This window comes from Haemaphysalis longicornis, unplaced genomic scaffold (assembly GCF_048455015.1).
Source record: "Haemaphysalis longicornis isolate Haplotype H1 unplaced genomic scaffold, Haemaphysalis longicornis Haplotype H1 scaffold_9, whole genome shotgun sequence".
NCBI classification, from domain to species: domain Eukaryota; kingdom Metazoa; phylum Arthropoda; class Arachnida; order Ixodida; family Ixodidae; genus Haemaphysalis; species Haemaphysalis longicornis.
Genome location: NW_027526460.1, coordinates 10,488,634 through 10,504,913, shown reverse-complemented (window position 1 = coordinate 10,504,913; position 16,280 = coordinate 10,488,634). Strand labels below are relative to the sequence as shown.

The following is a 16,280-nucleotide window of genomic DNA, read 5'->3' as shown; positions in this document are numbered from 1 at the left end:
TTTTTTTTTTTCTCGAAATACACATTTCAAAGCCAGACGTCTCCTCCATTGTAGTCTTCTCGCGCTGCTAAAAACTGCAAAATTTTCAAGTTTTTTTTTTTTTTTTTTTACTGTAGGAGAGCGCGCGTTTAAGCGGCTCAGAATGTTTGCCGAGCATATGTCGGGCCAGCGTCCACGTCCAGCTTCCTGGTCGAGCACGGACTCTCCTGAAACGCAGCAGTTCGCGCGGCTCTGTTTTCGCCCAGCACACACGCAACATACATAAAATGGTGTTTATTAAACCTTTTCTTCTACGATTATGACAACGAGACAATGTGAGATGAAGACCGACACGCACAGTGTGAATGCGAAATTATCACAGGAACTGTTAACCAAGCTGCTCCGTCTGCATACGAAGACGACCATGCGCCAAGATGCTGCCCTCATACATTCACCTCAGCACACAGCGTTCCAAAGGCAATTTTTTACGGCCATGACTAATACTACACTTCATCCCCGGCTCCCACAAACAGAAGACACTTCCATCGTTAGCGTCTGTGCGTTCTCATTCGGAGGCATGGTCTCATCCGCGCATAGGCAAACGCTGCTGGCGCGCGCGGCGCCGTCACACCCAGATGAGCACGTGCTGTAGGAAGTGCCTGCTGACGTATCTACCGTCCAGGTTGAGCGGGAAGAAGTGCGGGTACGACTGCGACGAATGAAGGCCCAGCTGGTCCAACGGGACACGGTTGATCGTCGACATCCTGCGAGACGAGGCGGCCCGTTCAAACGGGGCATGGGTTATTCGAGCTGAAAATTCCACTGATTATCACTCCACAGGGAAAAATACAATGCAGAAGCTGAACTCTAAGGTGCAATAAAATACTTAAAATAAAGACGGCTAGGCTTTTTAGGCTTAGACTGCCTGTGCTCACTATGCACAATACGCCAACGTTCACCGTGCTCAGGGTTCCCTTGCTCTCGCAACGAAGTGGGTGACCTATTCGTTTCCTACACTTTTCGAGTGCAATTTGAACGCACGTTGGAAATCTGGATGCTTTTCATTCAGCCCTCTGGCTTTTGTTGCACCTCAAGGCTGCCTTCCTCCTGCTGCCGTTATCAGGTACAACATTTGCTAGGGTTTGTCCACCCACTAACGTATGCATTTGGGTGACCATTACTATATCGCCTGGCAGCCTCATACTTGCATCGAAACCTACAACCTTTCTCTCCTCTCCTCGTATTCGTGCTGTTGAGGTGATAGCTTTCTGTAAGGCTGCTGACAGGTTATTGGAGGGAAACTCTTCACGGTTGACGCGCGATGTTCAAGTGACGTCCCGTAAATTAATTCCTCGACACTTCGAGCGGATTACTAAAGGGTTTTGTCCGAGAATTTTCAAGTCGTATTCAAGGCGAGGTCTTCGTTAAATGAATGTATCATGCAGTGCAAACTATTTCTCTTTTTTTTTTGCACTTGGTTTGTCCATTTTGTACTAGTTACCGATGTGACCGGAGGGTGGCTAAGGTGTTATCTCGATCCCCTCTTAAAGACAAGGCTAGCTGCACCTTAGCGGCAGCTCGAGATGTACTATCGGCGTCAAATGAAACGCGAACACGAAAATATGAACCTGAACGCACAAATAGCGCGATTTCTTTCCATGCAAGACAAAACGACGCGTGGCTTAGTTACAAAGACAAAGTTGGGAAAAGTGTATTTCCAAATATACCAATACCGTGCCATTATATGAACTCTGCGAACAGTATTTTTCAATTTTGCACGTTCTGGTTCATATTTTCGTGTTCGCGTTTCATTTGACGCCGATAGTACAACAGTGTTCCCACATGTATATTTTTCATGTTAGTTCTGTGTTCCGATTTTTCCGTATATATACTCACAGCTTGCCCGATATGTCGTCCAGGAACTTCCGGTACTGTGGCCTCAAATTGTGGGGTTCCAGAATAGCCTGCGTCATACATAACACACCGTTTAAAGAAGTCATTACGTTTGCGTAGCTGAAGGCTCAAAAACGTCATGCTTTTCAATGGCGCCATATTTTTATAGCGAGTCATTCACGAACGACGCCTCACATATCAGACCTTAGCGCGTACGGCCTATTATACACGGTCAAAAGATACAATCCCTTTATCGCCCCCATGTCTCGGAGACAGCCGAAGCACCAAACATTCATGATCACAACTAGCCGCCTGCCAAATGAGAACGGCAATAGGCCGATCAGGTAGGTCAAACCAATGCCGCCTGTCGACGGCCAAACGCTCCTCCTCTGCTTTCCTCCTCCATTTAGCGCCATTTTCTCCTTGCGCTACCCCCCGTAACCCTTCGCACGCTTTCTATTTCGCAATCCCTTCGCTATGTCGCCGTACTTCCATCGTCCGCTGTGCTGTGCGTTCAGTCGTGCTAGTTGGTTATGCCAATTCTACCGTGTACGTCACCGGCATCGCGCAAACCAGGAACTGGCACATATGCTGAGCACTAGACACCACATAAATCACATAGAATAAATTACAGGCACATTGAATCCATTGCCGTTTGAATCCATTACCGGCGCATTATAATTTATGCTTCCAATCAATTCACACTTAGAACCCGGAAGTGCGCTATGCTTAGATTCAAAGACATAGCATACGTCTATGGCTGCAGCCACCTAGTCATCCCGATTGAGCAAGCCGTCGCAACGGCAGCCATGTAGTGCTTCTGACGTATAGCGGAAACACTGCACTCCTACCGTTCACGAGGTTGGGATAGCATGTCACTAATCAGTGCCCTAGCTCCCAAGGGCCCGCACTCACGACGTAGAGCATGATGCTGGTGCAGACAGCGTAGAGCCACACGGGGGCGTCATCGAATTTGGGGACCAGGCGGCGCTCCGCGCTCTTCAGGTAGACAAGCTGCACGGTACGCAAGAGCGAACGCGCACACTGGGTTACCGGTCGGTGGCCTGGGTGAGATGAAGAATAGAAGGGCAGAGCTGCGTTCTAAACGTAAGTCGCGTGCCTTCTCACACGTAAACATGGTGTACGATGTATTGCACACCGGGATTAAGACAAGGCGTGTTTATACGAGCCCCGTACTGTTAACTCCATTAAGGCAGCAGAGGGCTGGCTGAAGCGGACGTCCGCATTTCTTTCCGTGTCTTAAAGTCCTTCGTAAGCATTCTCGTAGCACGGAGGTCAGGGCACCGTGCGCCACTCAAAGCCCGCTCGTTATAGCGACGGGTGTTCGTCTTTCCACTACAGCGGCTCTTTCTATCTGGGGCCTAGAAGTATCTTATAAACCCTACCGATATCCCTGCACCGCTTCGCAATGGTCATACCACAGCTCAACATCTCAAGAGCGGCTTGACCCCGCCCGGCATTCTGATGCTCTGATTAGTAACGAGTAGGTCACGACGAAACAGGTGAGAATGCCGCCCCCTACGAACGTACGAACACAAACTTTATTAAAGCCGGGCATACATATGTTCCAGGTAAAAAATTAGCAGTGGCTTAGCTCCGTTATGCCAGGATACACGTAGCGTGAGCTAAGGTTCAGCTGGTTATTATTAGCTTTCCTGGTTGTCTAGGATTAGCTTGATTATCATGCTTACTGCTCCTTCGATGACACACACACGGTATACCCATTACGTGACGTATATTTATCAAGCGGCTCCGGCGCAGCGTCACCAATCGCGCCAGAGCTAAGCTGGTTCCATAGGCGCACGCCGGTGTTGCTGCGACGCACGAGCCATCGGTTCCACACCCGGCCACCCCTCGCATGATCATCAAGTGTACCGGGCCGACACGTGCGGAACGGAGGTCGGTGAAGACGCTGGGCGCGTGGGGTGTGTGAGAGACGCCAAGCAGCGAGCAACGTTCTGTGCGCCGTGTGACGTCACTGCTCCTCGCGCATGCGCAGCACGGTTCTCCAGGAGCCACGCGAAACTGCTCAACCTCGGCCAGTGTAGCTCACGCTACAAAAACAAGCCAATCAATTTAGTTTCGGATGCATATATCTGTCCGGGCCACCAGTTTGTCGGCAGCCAGAAAACTCGAAGGAGAGGCACTGCCCGCGAGTGCAAATTTGGTCCTTCACGTCCTTAGTCAAAAATTTTTCGCGCCTAAAACTGTTGATTTGGTAGGACGCGCTGCGTGCGGGTGGGGGCCGCGCGTGCGCTCAACAGGTAGTGAACAGCCAAACCTCGATGAGCTTCCAGAGCAGGTAGAGGGACACGTAGGAGCTGGGACAGGCAGCGCTGGCCAGGCCGCCCGCAGCGCCGGCCACCAGGCCATGCCAGTCCCGCTGGCCACCGCTCCACCAGCGCAGCAGGCAGCTGCTCAGCTGCATGACACCGAGGGGGAGAGGAACAATGACGCGAACATAGACAAGTCGCACATTACCTCTAAAACAGATGCTTTATGCCCATTTTAGGGAAGCGGTTAAGGGTGGGCGGAACGTGCAAGCTACAGTTTCAGTAGAGCTTTTATTCTCGCGCTGCTAAAACAGACCGACAAACGTGAGACTTCCACGGATACTCCTTCATTTGTTCTCGTTTCTTGAATTTAGTGCTAAGTATGCGATAAATGATTCTAACCTGTTGGTGTACAGCTCCCGCACCTTATCTCGGTGTCTAGCGACGAAATAGACCAGAGTACGCGGACGCGCATAATGCTCTGTGCAAGCACTGTCCCCTACTCCCTAACCTGGTATCTGCATGACTGTTTATGAGAAACCGGGGTTATTTGAAGCACATACGCATCTCCAATGCGCGTTCTATTTTTCTTCCGTATTACTTACCCGGCACGTGCGTCAGGAATGTTTATACGCTACTCGCTACCTTGGGTAGCGGCTAGCGAAGCGGCCTTCGGAGATAAGAAACGAAGGGGGTGTGCTGCTCTAAGGAGAACAGCCTAGCAGACGACACTCATACAGCAGGCAGTTCTATGTGGGCGCGCGTACTCTCGCCTATTTCGCTGCTGGACACCGTGATAAGGCGCTGACAGGCCGATAGTTCATCGTTCCCTTGATATTAACAATTTGGGTGGCTGTACAAGCCGAGTATACGATTGATTGTAGGGTTTAACGCGCCGACGCAACGCAGGCGATGAGGCGCGCCGTAGTGGAGGGCTCCGGATTAATTTTGACCGCCAGGGGATCTTCAACGTGCGCCGAAATCTCGTACACACGGGCGTTTGCGCTTTTCGCCTCCATCAGAAAAGCGGTCGCCGCGGCCGGGAATCGAACCCGCGACCAAGCCGAGTATATGTCCCGCATAAAAATAACTATAGCCGGTATTCAATGGCGCGAAATGCATGCAGGCAACCAAGTGCGCCGCCATATCTGTGGCCAAGCGTCTGTTGCTAGGCGATGTGCCCACGGCCCGCCCTCCATGCAACGATGCAACCGTGTGAGTGCGCCCACGGCCGGGCTAGAGCAGCGGCGTGCGCGTGTTGGTGGCGGAACTTTACATCGAGACTGGGCTGCATTGTTCTCGCCGCCGCCGCTGCGAAGGCCGTATCAACACATCGGGCGCCGCCGCTCTAGCCCAGCCGTGGTGCGCCGTCACTCGTTACGTCGGGCTCCGCGGGATGACGGTACTTGTCCATGCTAAGCACGACTGTGAAACACATGACTGTTTCACGTTACAAACTACCTCACCGAACGCGAAGTGTTCCCTCCAGTTCAATGTGAGTGCGATTAATAACATCTCTGTTGACGCCACCGTTTAGAATCGGATTGGAACGGAGCAGATGACGCACGCCGGTGTTTTTTTTTTTTTTAATTTTATTTTTGCTTGGGCGTGCGGGCGCAGTAGCCGTGCCCTTGGCGCATCGGCCATGTATGTGGCCGTTTCCAGTGTTGCCAGGCGAAGAAATTGACCGCTAAACTTTTCAACGAATAGCACCTATACATAATGTCAATTCAGAGCGTGTCGCGCTTTAGAGCCCACCCTCAGCTCGTTTCCCTAATAATTTAGCCGGAAAGATTTCACGTTTGCTACGTACTTGCTAGGCTAGATGAAAAGGGTGCTAAATATGATGTTTGCACTATTGAAAATACCCTGCAAATATTGCCTTCTACAAAAGCGTCGACCCGCCGCGGTGGCTCAGTGGCTAAGGCGTTGCGCTGCTGAGCACGAGGTCGCGGGTTCGATTCCCGGTCGCGGCGGCCGCTTTTCTGATGGAGGCGAAAAGCAAAAACGCCCGTGTGTACGAGATTTCGGCGCACGTTAAAGATCCCCAGGTGGTCAAAATCAATCCGGAGCCCTCCACTACGGCGCGCCTCATCGCCTGCGTTGCGTCGGCGCGTTAAACCCTAGAATCAATCAATCAATACAAAAGCGCCGACTCACGCTGTAGAGCCCCGTCATGCCTCCGAGAAAGCACCCAGTCCGCAGTGACGGTGCGCCCAGGAGCAGCCTGGGGAGCAGGTGCCGGACTCGTAGCCTGCGGTAGCCCTTGAGCAGGCTGTAGCCGAAGCCGGCAGCCCAGCCCACGGAGCCGAACTTCAGAACCGCCTGCACGATTAATAGCGGAGAATTCGCCAACTTTCTGCGAGACTGCCAGGAAAACACGCAGCAAGAAAGGGACGCTGCGACATTATACAGTTGGACCACACGGGCTCATATTGCACAAACAGCTAGACCCTTTCGGAAAATTTTAGTACAAAGAACACGACCTGTAAGTCAACGTGAGCAATATATACTAGCTTCCCGCGCTCTGACAAACTGATTTTTCTTGCTTATTGTTGTGTGTGTACAGCTGTGTGAAAGCATCGGTGTAAGAATGTGTGCTACTGCGCTCTAGCAATGCAGTGTGTGTGTGCAACACACTAAAGTGCTGTCTGAACACCCTTTCCTGCAAACACCCTTATCCGGACAAAATACCCTTAAATAGTTCTCGCCACTGGGCCCTTATTGGCCAAGTATATTTAAACAACTTCAGCGTGTACGAGCATGCCGAACACGCGGTGACATTCTGCTGTCAATGTGGCGGTATATGCGCCACATGCACAAGTCCCATTCGCATGTAATGCGATTGCAGAAAGCACCGTTCCTGACTGCAATTATGAGCTCCATATCTTTACTTTTTATCACTCGCACTTCGGTCAACAGATTACCGCGTTTCATGTGTTATTGCATGAATGCATCGTTGATTAAAGCGAAAATTCTGCTCCTCGAAGTATTGCAAGGCCATTTATCGCGTCGCAATGACCTTGAGCCGCCGGAGCGCAAGTGTGGCAGGTGTGACGTCCCGCCACGTGATCCGCTGGGAGAGGCGTGGCAGCTGCGTTCGCCCGGAGCCTCGCAGCTTCCGTACCACGTGGATACGTGAGAGATTAACGGCTGCTTCGCCAGCGCCTGATCTCTCGGTCGAGCCACGCAGGCTGGGTCGTCAGAACGACACTGAATCCAATCACCCAGTAGCCCAACTTTCACGAAACACCGTATGCATAGACTTGCAAAACCAAGCCAAGCACACCGCTCGCCCGTGATAACTAGGCTGACAAATGTAAACCTCGTTCGTTTTTTTTTTTTCCCAATGAATGGACACTACAGGGCTCACCTTGAGAAAGTTGACAAGGCAGCTTGACTGGTGTCGACAGCTGCAGTGGCGCGCTCCGAGAAGCTGTGACACGGGGCTCGAGACGCGAAGCGCGTTCCCGTTGTGGTCGCGTGCTTTGTCAAACAGCGACCTCTTGACGCAGGAAACACCGTCAGCGTTTCCCTCGACGCCCGTGGACGCAGTGACCTGGCCGTTGACCTTGGTCGCCTTGTAGCCGTAGATGTGCCCACTACCGTTGCAAGTGATCAAGGTCTCGGTGATGGGCGTCACGTCGCACATGCGCACAAGCTTGTCCACGTCGCAGGGCGGCTGCAGGAGCACGGCTTCCTTGAGCGCCAGCTTCGCCTCCAGCTGATCGTTGCCCACGAGCTCCTCCTTTCCGATTAGATGCCTGATCGGGCGTGCACAAACGAAATTACCAGATTAAGTCGGCCAGAAGGGTTTATTTGCAAAATTATATCTCAAATCTGAAGGGTATGCACATCCAATGATTATTGTGATCCTTTATTTGCAGAATTATACCTCGAATCATCCTGTTCATGATGCTTCACGGCCTTTATTTTTCTTGAGGGGCAGGGGTATATTATTGCTTATATTGCTGCCACAGCAATTGGACTCCAGTCGTTTTAAAACTTTTGGAATTTAAATTTTAGAGTCAGAAGATACGCATAGATATGCATACTCCTGCGTGACGTGCGGAGGCGCAGTCAATAATGCGCGGAATGAAAGGTTCCCAAGACGCGTCATCCGGTTTCTGCTGACGGGAGCTGAAGCGACAGCGTCTGGAAAGGAAGAACCTCAGGTTCTCTGCTCCCCGCTGCAGGTTGCCTGCAGATAGCTGCTTTTACCGGCGAAGAACGTATGCGCGCGCGATAACAGGATGACGTTTGGGATGCTGAGCAACGGCCTTTTTGTCAACTCTGAATTGAAGGTATCCGTACAGGCACGGCAATTGCGGAAGACTGAATCTGTTGCCCTCACCTGCCCCTTGCCACTGCGCATGATCTCTATTGGCGCATTATCTTCGTCAACACTGCGCAAGTTCGTGAAATGGAGTTAGCTCCGAATACAATGGCAGTTGGCGTCAACAAAACAGGTGGCATCCGAATAGCCGAGTACTATTGTTAATCTATAGCTGTTGGCAAAGAGGAACGATCTCGAGAACTGGAAAACAACGCGTAGGTCACTCACCTCAGAACCAGTGGCACAAAGTCATTGAAGTGACCATTTTTTCTGTCAAGTGACGAAAAAAGAAATTTATATCAGGTGGAATTGTTGGCGCACAATGAAGAGCGATATGCTGAACACATTGCTTTGACACAGAAATACAATTATTAGCGGTTTCAAGTTTTAAATCACCGTTCTAAGGAAAAAAATCACGTGAGCCACACAATAGGACTAGCTCGGTTGCACGTACCTTGCATAATAAATATAGCCGCCGAGACTCAGTGCGAACATCGCCACCTGCGCAACAGAGAAAAAAAAAAAACGTGGAAAAATATAGTAGAGATCCGTGAAAGGATTGTCAGCTTGCCTCGCTGATATTTTGAAGCGGCAGGCTCACCTCAAAGTATGGTACGTCTCTGACGAATCCTCTGCTCCGTAGCATACGATAAATAATTTCCGACGCCTGAAGAAAACGAGGAAGTTGTTAAAATAAACGGCGAGTCACCAATAACGCTGCGGTTCCGAAGAAGCGGACGCTTACCAAATTGATCATGTATAACGCCAGAACTGACCTCCTGTAAGAAGAAATAAGGAAAAGAAAAGCTGCGTCATGAGCAAAAGGGAAAGCGGCAACTGGCAGAAAGAAATACGCAATTGTATGTTATATACTGGCAGTTCTTCCTTGTGTCAGAGGTATAAATTTCAGTGGATTCGCTATGAAGTTAAAGTCTGAAGTGCACAAGAGCTTTTGCCTTGTAACGGTTGACATGGATTGGCCATCCGTAGTGCGCATGTCCGATTGATGTCAACCGTTTCACTAGATTTTTTCCTTATTGTAACGGTTGAAATCGATTGCCCATTCGTAATGCGCATGTCCAATCGATGTCAACTGTTACAAATGTCAACCGTTACATTATTATACCTCGTGCAGACGTAGGTCCACGAAGTTTATAATTTCCGCTTGTGCTAGAGCAGCTTTCGGATGTAGGCGCTTTTATATTTCTCCCACACGACTTTAAATGGCTATGTTAAGCATCTCCTCACGAGATTACCGAGTAAAAAGATGGCGCGAAACAAATATGCGAATATTGTCCCGAAACCTCGTGCATCATTCCATTTAAAATAAGGAAAGGCAAGCGGATGCATACACAGCTGCAGCGTGAACGGTAAAACTCGTGGTTCTTTTTTTTTAGGGCGACATTTTCCGAGATATTAGATAGCCAAGCGAGTGTCGTGGTTGGCCATTCAATACCTTTTAAGCGTACAGTTCAGACTGATAAAGGGGAAATCACTTTACCTCGCGGGTCTCTCGATCGTAATGGCACAGGCGGAAGAAACGAAGCCGCACACCAGAGTGGACTGCATAAGGTGCAGCCGGCCAGTCAATCGCCTGTGGAGAAACGACGCAACCAGAACGAGAAAACGATTCTTTTAACCCGCAACTACTACCTCCCTAGACCAATGACTTCAAATAAGGCCCTGCCTTTTCAAAGTCACCAGGACGCTTCAGGGCATTTTCGATATCAACCAACAATGACGAGTTTACCGTTCCGTTTTTTTTTTTATTATATTAAACTGTGCTGCAGACATTCAAATTGTAATTACGCATTTGAAAATCATTTTTTATGAGTGCTCTCAGGTGCGGATTGGCACCCTCGTAAGGCGATAAGGCGATTGGTGACTAAGCTGGCACGTTTTCAGTATTGCTCTACTTTTGGACCGCGGACGACACTCTCCTTCGCTTTCAAAGTCGTCCCCTTACGGTCTCTAGCCTCCTCTGGTCCTGCCCCATTTTCGTCTGTCTGACCGTCGAGCGGCATTTCTTTGCAGCGCGTGCCTGTTTGCTTAGAGACTTCTAGCGGCGCGAAAGAAGGGGTAGCAAGCTAACAACAACAACAAAAAAAAAGCGTGTGAAGAGCTATAATGAGGACAAAGTTTGCGTGCACGAATGGCACAATCGTTCCCAATCATGCGCGCGTCAAGCATTTTGTGCATACTGCCCTCCCTTCCTCCAAGTCACCTTGCATTTTTGTAAATGCTACATATTTTTTGGTTACTTCAGATCTAGCTCTCTGTGTCGCAGGCTTTTCTAAGCCGTATATTTGTGTATAGTTTCGTGGACTAACAGGCCTGCATACTCACCAGTGTCTGACCACAATACGCGCCCACGTGTAAATAGAAGCTATACGGACCCAGTGCTGCGTTCACTCACGTGGAACGTTTAGTGTCAAAGTGTATATCTCAGAAATTGATACACGGCCCCCCTCATTTGCTACGTCTCGTACCAGGGCTCAGCCACACACCCGTATCAGGCGTTTTTGTTTTCGAAATGAGCCAAATCCACCTAAAGCGAATTTGAGAAAAAAGCGCGCTCGTTTGTTAACGGACCTAAATGCAACGCTGTCAAAGCCATTATATGCCGTGTTTTGCATGTCAGCTAGTGTAATTTTATGGCCACAAGTAATTAAAAATACGCAGTGAATTTGACCAATATTAGGATGATAAGTTCGGATTTGGCTCGTACTGTATAGGTTGATGCGACATTTTTATGAAAACTTTATTGCAGCCGACTTTACAGGATGGTACGATGGAGTTTTGGTGAAAAAGGCATTAAACATATACAACAGGGCTTCAAGTAGAGCAAAAGCATTCAAGAAGAGCAGGTCAGTCCTCTTGGCAGAATTATCAGCTGTTTTCGAATTCTCCCGTAGGATCATTTTCTTGGGCACGCCTGAAGGCACTCACTAAGTAAGCAAACTCTTTATTGCCTTGCCACAAATTCCCAGAACCCGTCACAAGAAGGCTGCTCATATTAATGAAGTGGCTCGTGACCACAGAGAAGGGGGATTTGCCAGGGATTGTAAGCGGCGGCTTCGGGGTACCAACACACACAGATGCCGCGTACAAAAATTGTAAATAGAGTAAAACAAATATAATAACCGGATTTACTCCGTAGGGACGGGGAGACGAGATGAAATGATTGCTTCACATCCATCTTATTTCGTTCACTTCTGTTCACTTTGTCGTCGACGTCTGGGTACAGATCTTTCGTCGATCTCTTAAGTGCCGTCTGAATTGACGAAAAGCCACCCCCAAAAAGCAAGAAACTTCTGAAAACACGCACAAAACAGCCCTATGGTCGCGCCAAAAGCGAACTCCCTTTGGGTAAATGGATTTGGCTCGTTTTGATCCGCGCAACAGCAGGAGCTGGTTCATTTCCGATGCCAACTACGACCTGCGTACACTTTTGCAGGTCGTTATCTCACCTATTTTCTTTCCACCTCTTTTCTAGAAGAAAGTTGCCGACTTTTTCTTGTCACTGCAGTTTTATCTGACCTACTTTCGGTTTGTAGATCTGGGTCATTTCGATTAAAAAAAAAACGCCTCGTATGTGCTGCCGTGCCGACTGAAAACGCCACACCTGTCGGGTGTACGATGCCATTATCAAAGAAGAGGACCACAGTTAGCAAGGTGCTTAATATATCGACATCATTCAGCAAAATTCCTCGCACTATCCTATTTACTCGCGCCGCCCGTGTTTACGTTCCGCGGGGCATAAACGATCCCGGCCTTCCTGTCAGCGCCCTTGACACTCAAGGAAAGAGAAACTTTGAGCCCTTGTATCAGTTTCCTGGCGCACGCGCTATACCACTGCGCACGGTATTTCTCCCGAACTTCCTCGAGCAGCAACCACTGCGCTCATCACCGCCAAAAGACGGAACAGGGGCGGTCGGCCACTGGCGGGCAAAAAAAATCGCATTACCGCGCCCACGCGAATGGTGAAGGTAAAAGAGGGACACACGTCACTGTCTGGCCAACAAGAGTAGTGGCTGAGTTGAGGAAAGTGCCGTGCACTCGGCAGCCATACAGCCCTGCATGTCTCTATATAGGTAACGGCGGCGTGGTGTATCGAAGCGAAGTCGGCCGTGCGAAGGGAGCAACCTATCGCGGGACTTCCTCCTAGTCTGATGCCGTCACTTCGCCTAGCGGCACGGGCTTACGCAAGCGGAGGGGCGCGCCGCAGGGGTTTCCTTCTGGAGGAAGTGCGATCGGCAAGCGCACGTGCGGCCATGGATGGCTGCCGCAGGAGACTTGTTTTACCGATGCACAGCGCCGCACTTTCGACGGATGGGAAACCAGCGAAAAAGGACGCAACACACCAGGAGAGTCGAGACAACACAACGCTGGACTAGAAACTGAAATTTAATAGAAGAAACCGATACACCCTGTGAACAACCAAGCCAACGCATGCGCCAACGCGTACGCGTGATTCGATTAAAAATGCTATTGTTCACTTAACTTCTGATTTCGTATAATTACAGCTAAATTTTGTAGGAATCCGATTTCTTTATCGCTGAGGAAAATAGACGTACGTTCAAACGATGAACGTTCCCGCAGATCCGTACCCATGTGACACCGAAAGTTGGTAGCATCGATAGCGGCAACGAACGAAACGCACTCGTACCAGTCATGGTGCCACCCTGGGAGTTCGTAAATGTGAATGAATGTACACGCGGCTTATCAGATCGAGGAACGGTCGCCGCGTCCGATTAAGATAGAATTCGCGGTCTCGCGCTCAGCAGCACAACGCTTTCCACTCTGCCGCCATGGTTAACGACGCCGCGATGCTCCCGTTTCATCGTTGACTTATACATACGGAGAGTTTGTACTGTACAGTCTATTATCTCTTTGAATTTACATCTGATCGCCGGGAACTCGCAAAAAAAAAACCGTTAATCCCCCTCCTTTTTTTATATGATTAAAAGTTCTTCATTGGTTCCTTCAAAAAGTCTGCAAATGTCCGGGTCCACGTGTTTACTGGATCACTTAAAAAACTAGCAAGCGTGTTTTTTTTTTTTTTTTTCCCGGACAGGATGGCGTCATGCAGTTCAAAGTTTCATCGATTTGTACCACGATTCTTCCGCCATAACTTTTAGATTCCTTTATTCCACTACAGCGCACAACTGCAGTTCAGCGGTGGTATATCTATAGAGAGTGCAGTAATACGCCTTTTGAACACTAGCTACTAATCATTTACAGTGCGCGCCCCCTCACCCTTGCTTGGCATGCTTTGGGCCCCTCTCTCCCCTTTAAAGTCAACTTGAACTTGCGTTGGCACTGATACGAAAGCTTGGTTACCTTTCAGGCGAACAGACATATATATGACGCGTCGGACAATCTGCATCTCACGGAGTGAGTGAGTGAGTGAGTGAGTGATTTATTAAAATAGAAAGTGGAAAAGAAGTGGACTGGGGATATTTTGAACTCATTTGGAACCCAGGCCGGGGGAAGGGGAGAGGGGGAATGAAAGGGGATAGGTGAGAACAAATGGGGACAGAGGAAGAGGGAGAGAAAGAAGGAGTGCGCAAGGCTGGCCGGCAGGCATTGGGCTACAGCCGTTTGACAACCCCTGCAGAAATATATATCAAGCGCAGCCCGGGTACATTCCAGTTCACTGGAGCAGCCTACCTCAGGGTGCAGACGAGGGCCAGATATATGAAGAAGTTCTGGCTGAGGAACATGGACGAGTCGAAGGCGCTCCAGAAGGTCTGCATGAAGGCGCGTGCGCCATGGCGACGGGCCACCAGCTGACCCACCTGCAGCAGGCATGCGCAATCGCGGGGGGAAGAGTCAACCAGGACATTCCAAAACGCACGTAGCGGCAAACATAGCGGCCGAAATTCCGATTTTAAGGTTTGGAAGTTAAAGCCGATCACCATTGTCATCATCGTCATCATAATAAAACAATTGCTGTTAAATTCTGGATGAAGGCCTCTCCCAACGACTTCCGCCCTAGGATGAACCCAAACAATATTCAAATTTTTGCGCGTGCGCGCGCGTGAGTGGACACCATCTGTATAGATGGTGGAAATAAAATGATTTTGCCAGTTCACAAGCTGTGCGGACCGAACCTTGGCTTAACGACTTCAGAATCGGGAATCAAAACCACGACTCTGTATTAAATACCCGGAAGTTACACCTTATTAGTACAAACTTAATCACCGTTTATAAACACCAGGAAGCGGAAGGGAAAGGCACCGCGCCTCTTTGTAGCTTTCACACCGCAATCGGACACAGCAAGGCAATCGAAAAACCCGAGACAGATACCCCGTGTCCATCTACCCACGGTGAGGAAATCCCCCCCCCCCCCCCCCTGCCTTCCAAAACAGCAGAGCCACAGGAGGATCCCCTTGCTAGATGGCATGCGACCACGCTAGACTGATCAACAATCGACACAAGATGCGTTCTATATGCGTACTTGTTCGAAATTCCTCGCTTAGTAATGCGGCTGATCTTCGCATTTCACGCATGTACACTGCAGGGACTCTACCGGCGAAAGCCAACTGCATTTTTGTCTTTGCACTAATACCTTAATCTATTTTTCCTCCCCGAATTTCCCTCGCTTTGTCCCTCGGCAATGACACCTATTGTCTGCCTGTTGCCCGGCGCCATTCGCGCCTAGCTCCTTTTGTCTTTTTCGCGTTGAAGCAAGAATGCCTTTCAAACGCAGTTCTTTTTTATGCTGGCTCACTACATTTCAAAACTACACGCGACACATCCTTCCACGGCTCTCTCAGCATGTCAAGCAGCACGAGCGCCGTGCAAGTACTCGTGCAATCGGAGGGCATACACGAAAGGTGGAACCACAGGAAGGGGGAAAAAGACGCGGAGAGCAACCTTGAGAGAGCGATGACCAAACAACCACGCCGACCGAGACCTACAATTCACGAGTCCATGAGCCAAGAAACAGGGAAAATGGCTTTGGTAACAACTACGCATACATTTTTAGCAACCTGAATTATGCAATGATCGTACATCTTTCTCGCAAGTTAAAAGGCAAATTGCGCTCATAATCTATATGCGCTTCCCAAGCGCACCCAACCCAATGCTAATCGTTCGCCTGATTTTCCTATAAGTTGCGTGTGTAATTACACCACTTCTCGTATACGTGCCTTTCTTCCTCTTGTTAAGTTACTTCCTGCTTTCTTCTTAAACGATGCAGGGGTGGCGAGGCTTGTCAAGCAGTCGTTTGGACTGCTTTTTTCTTGCCACCCTCAGTTTTTTGCGAGCTCTATGCCAAATTACTGGAGGTATCATTGATAACGATAACTAACCAGCATTTAATTACCGTAGTGGTCCTCCACCAGAACTCGCTAAAAATACGTCCATCTGCATAAGAAACGTCAACTCGGCACCAATTTAAAAATAACAAAATCTTGGTTTAGGAAATATCCTTTCAGCAGCGACCTGCATTCACCCCGCAAGCAATAAGTGGGGTCCGGCGGCTGTAATGTGCGTACGCCCATATATCGCAGGAGCAGATCACTTTTCACTAGTTACGTTTGCTTGCCAATAGCGGGAAATGCGTGTCAAGAAAACTCACAAGAGCAATGGACTACTCGCATGTGCGCGTAATATGTCTGTATACATAGTTTGCCCCTCCGCAAGATATCGGAAATGGGGCAAACACACGAACGGAACTTGCAGTAGCAGTTGCAGTGTCAATTCTTAGAGTGCAAATATTGGTGGTTAGGTTAAAATATGCAAGGCGGAAGTCAAATGCTTCGCGCTGG

The 16,280-nt window shown here is 49.4% G+C and overlaps 1 protein-coding gene across 1 annotated transcript in view; it reads right to left on the bottom strand.

Annotated features, from left to right (window-relative positions):
- Positions 1 to 258: 258 nt before the first annotated feature.
- Positions 259 to 16,280, bottom strand: part of LOC144152326 (transmembrane protein 135-like) — a 29,207-nt gene continuing 13,185 nt past the window's right edge. Inside the window, exons 2-13 of the mRNA XM_077683588.1 lie at positions 14,176 to 14,303; positions 10,004 to 10,096; positions 9,248 to 9,281; positions 9,104 to 9,169; positions 8,957 to 9,003; positions 8,731 to 8,772; positions 7,540 to 7,930; positions 6,327 to 6,491; positions 4,175 to 4,315; positions 2,788 to 2,886; positions 1,876 to 1,943; positions 259 to 743 (exon numbers count right to left, since the gene is read on the bottom strand). Coding sequence (XP_077539714.1) covers positions 605 to 743; positions 1,876 to 1,943; positions 2,788 to 2,886; positions 4,175 to 4,315; positions 6,327 to 6,491; positions 7,540 to 7,930; positions 8,731 to 8,772; positions 8,957 to 9,003; positions 9,104 to 9,169; positions 9,248 to 9,281; positions 10,004 to 10,096; positions 14,176 to 14,303 — 1,413 coding nt within the window. The 3' untranslated portion in view covers positions 259 to 604. The remainder of the gene's footprint in view (positions 744 to 1,875; positions 1,944 to 2,787; positions 2,887 to 4,174; positions 4,316 to 6,326; positions 6,492 to 7,539; positions 7,931 to 8,730; positions 8,773 to 8,956; positions 9,004 to 9,103; positions 9,170 to 9,247; positions 9,282 to 10,003; positions 10,097 to 14,175; positions 14,304 to 16,280) is intronic.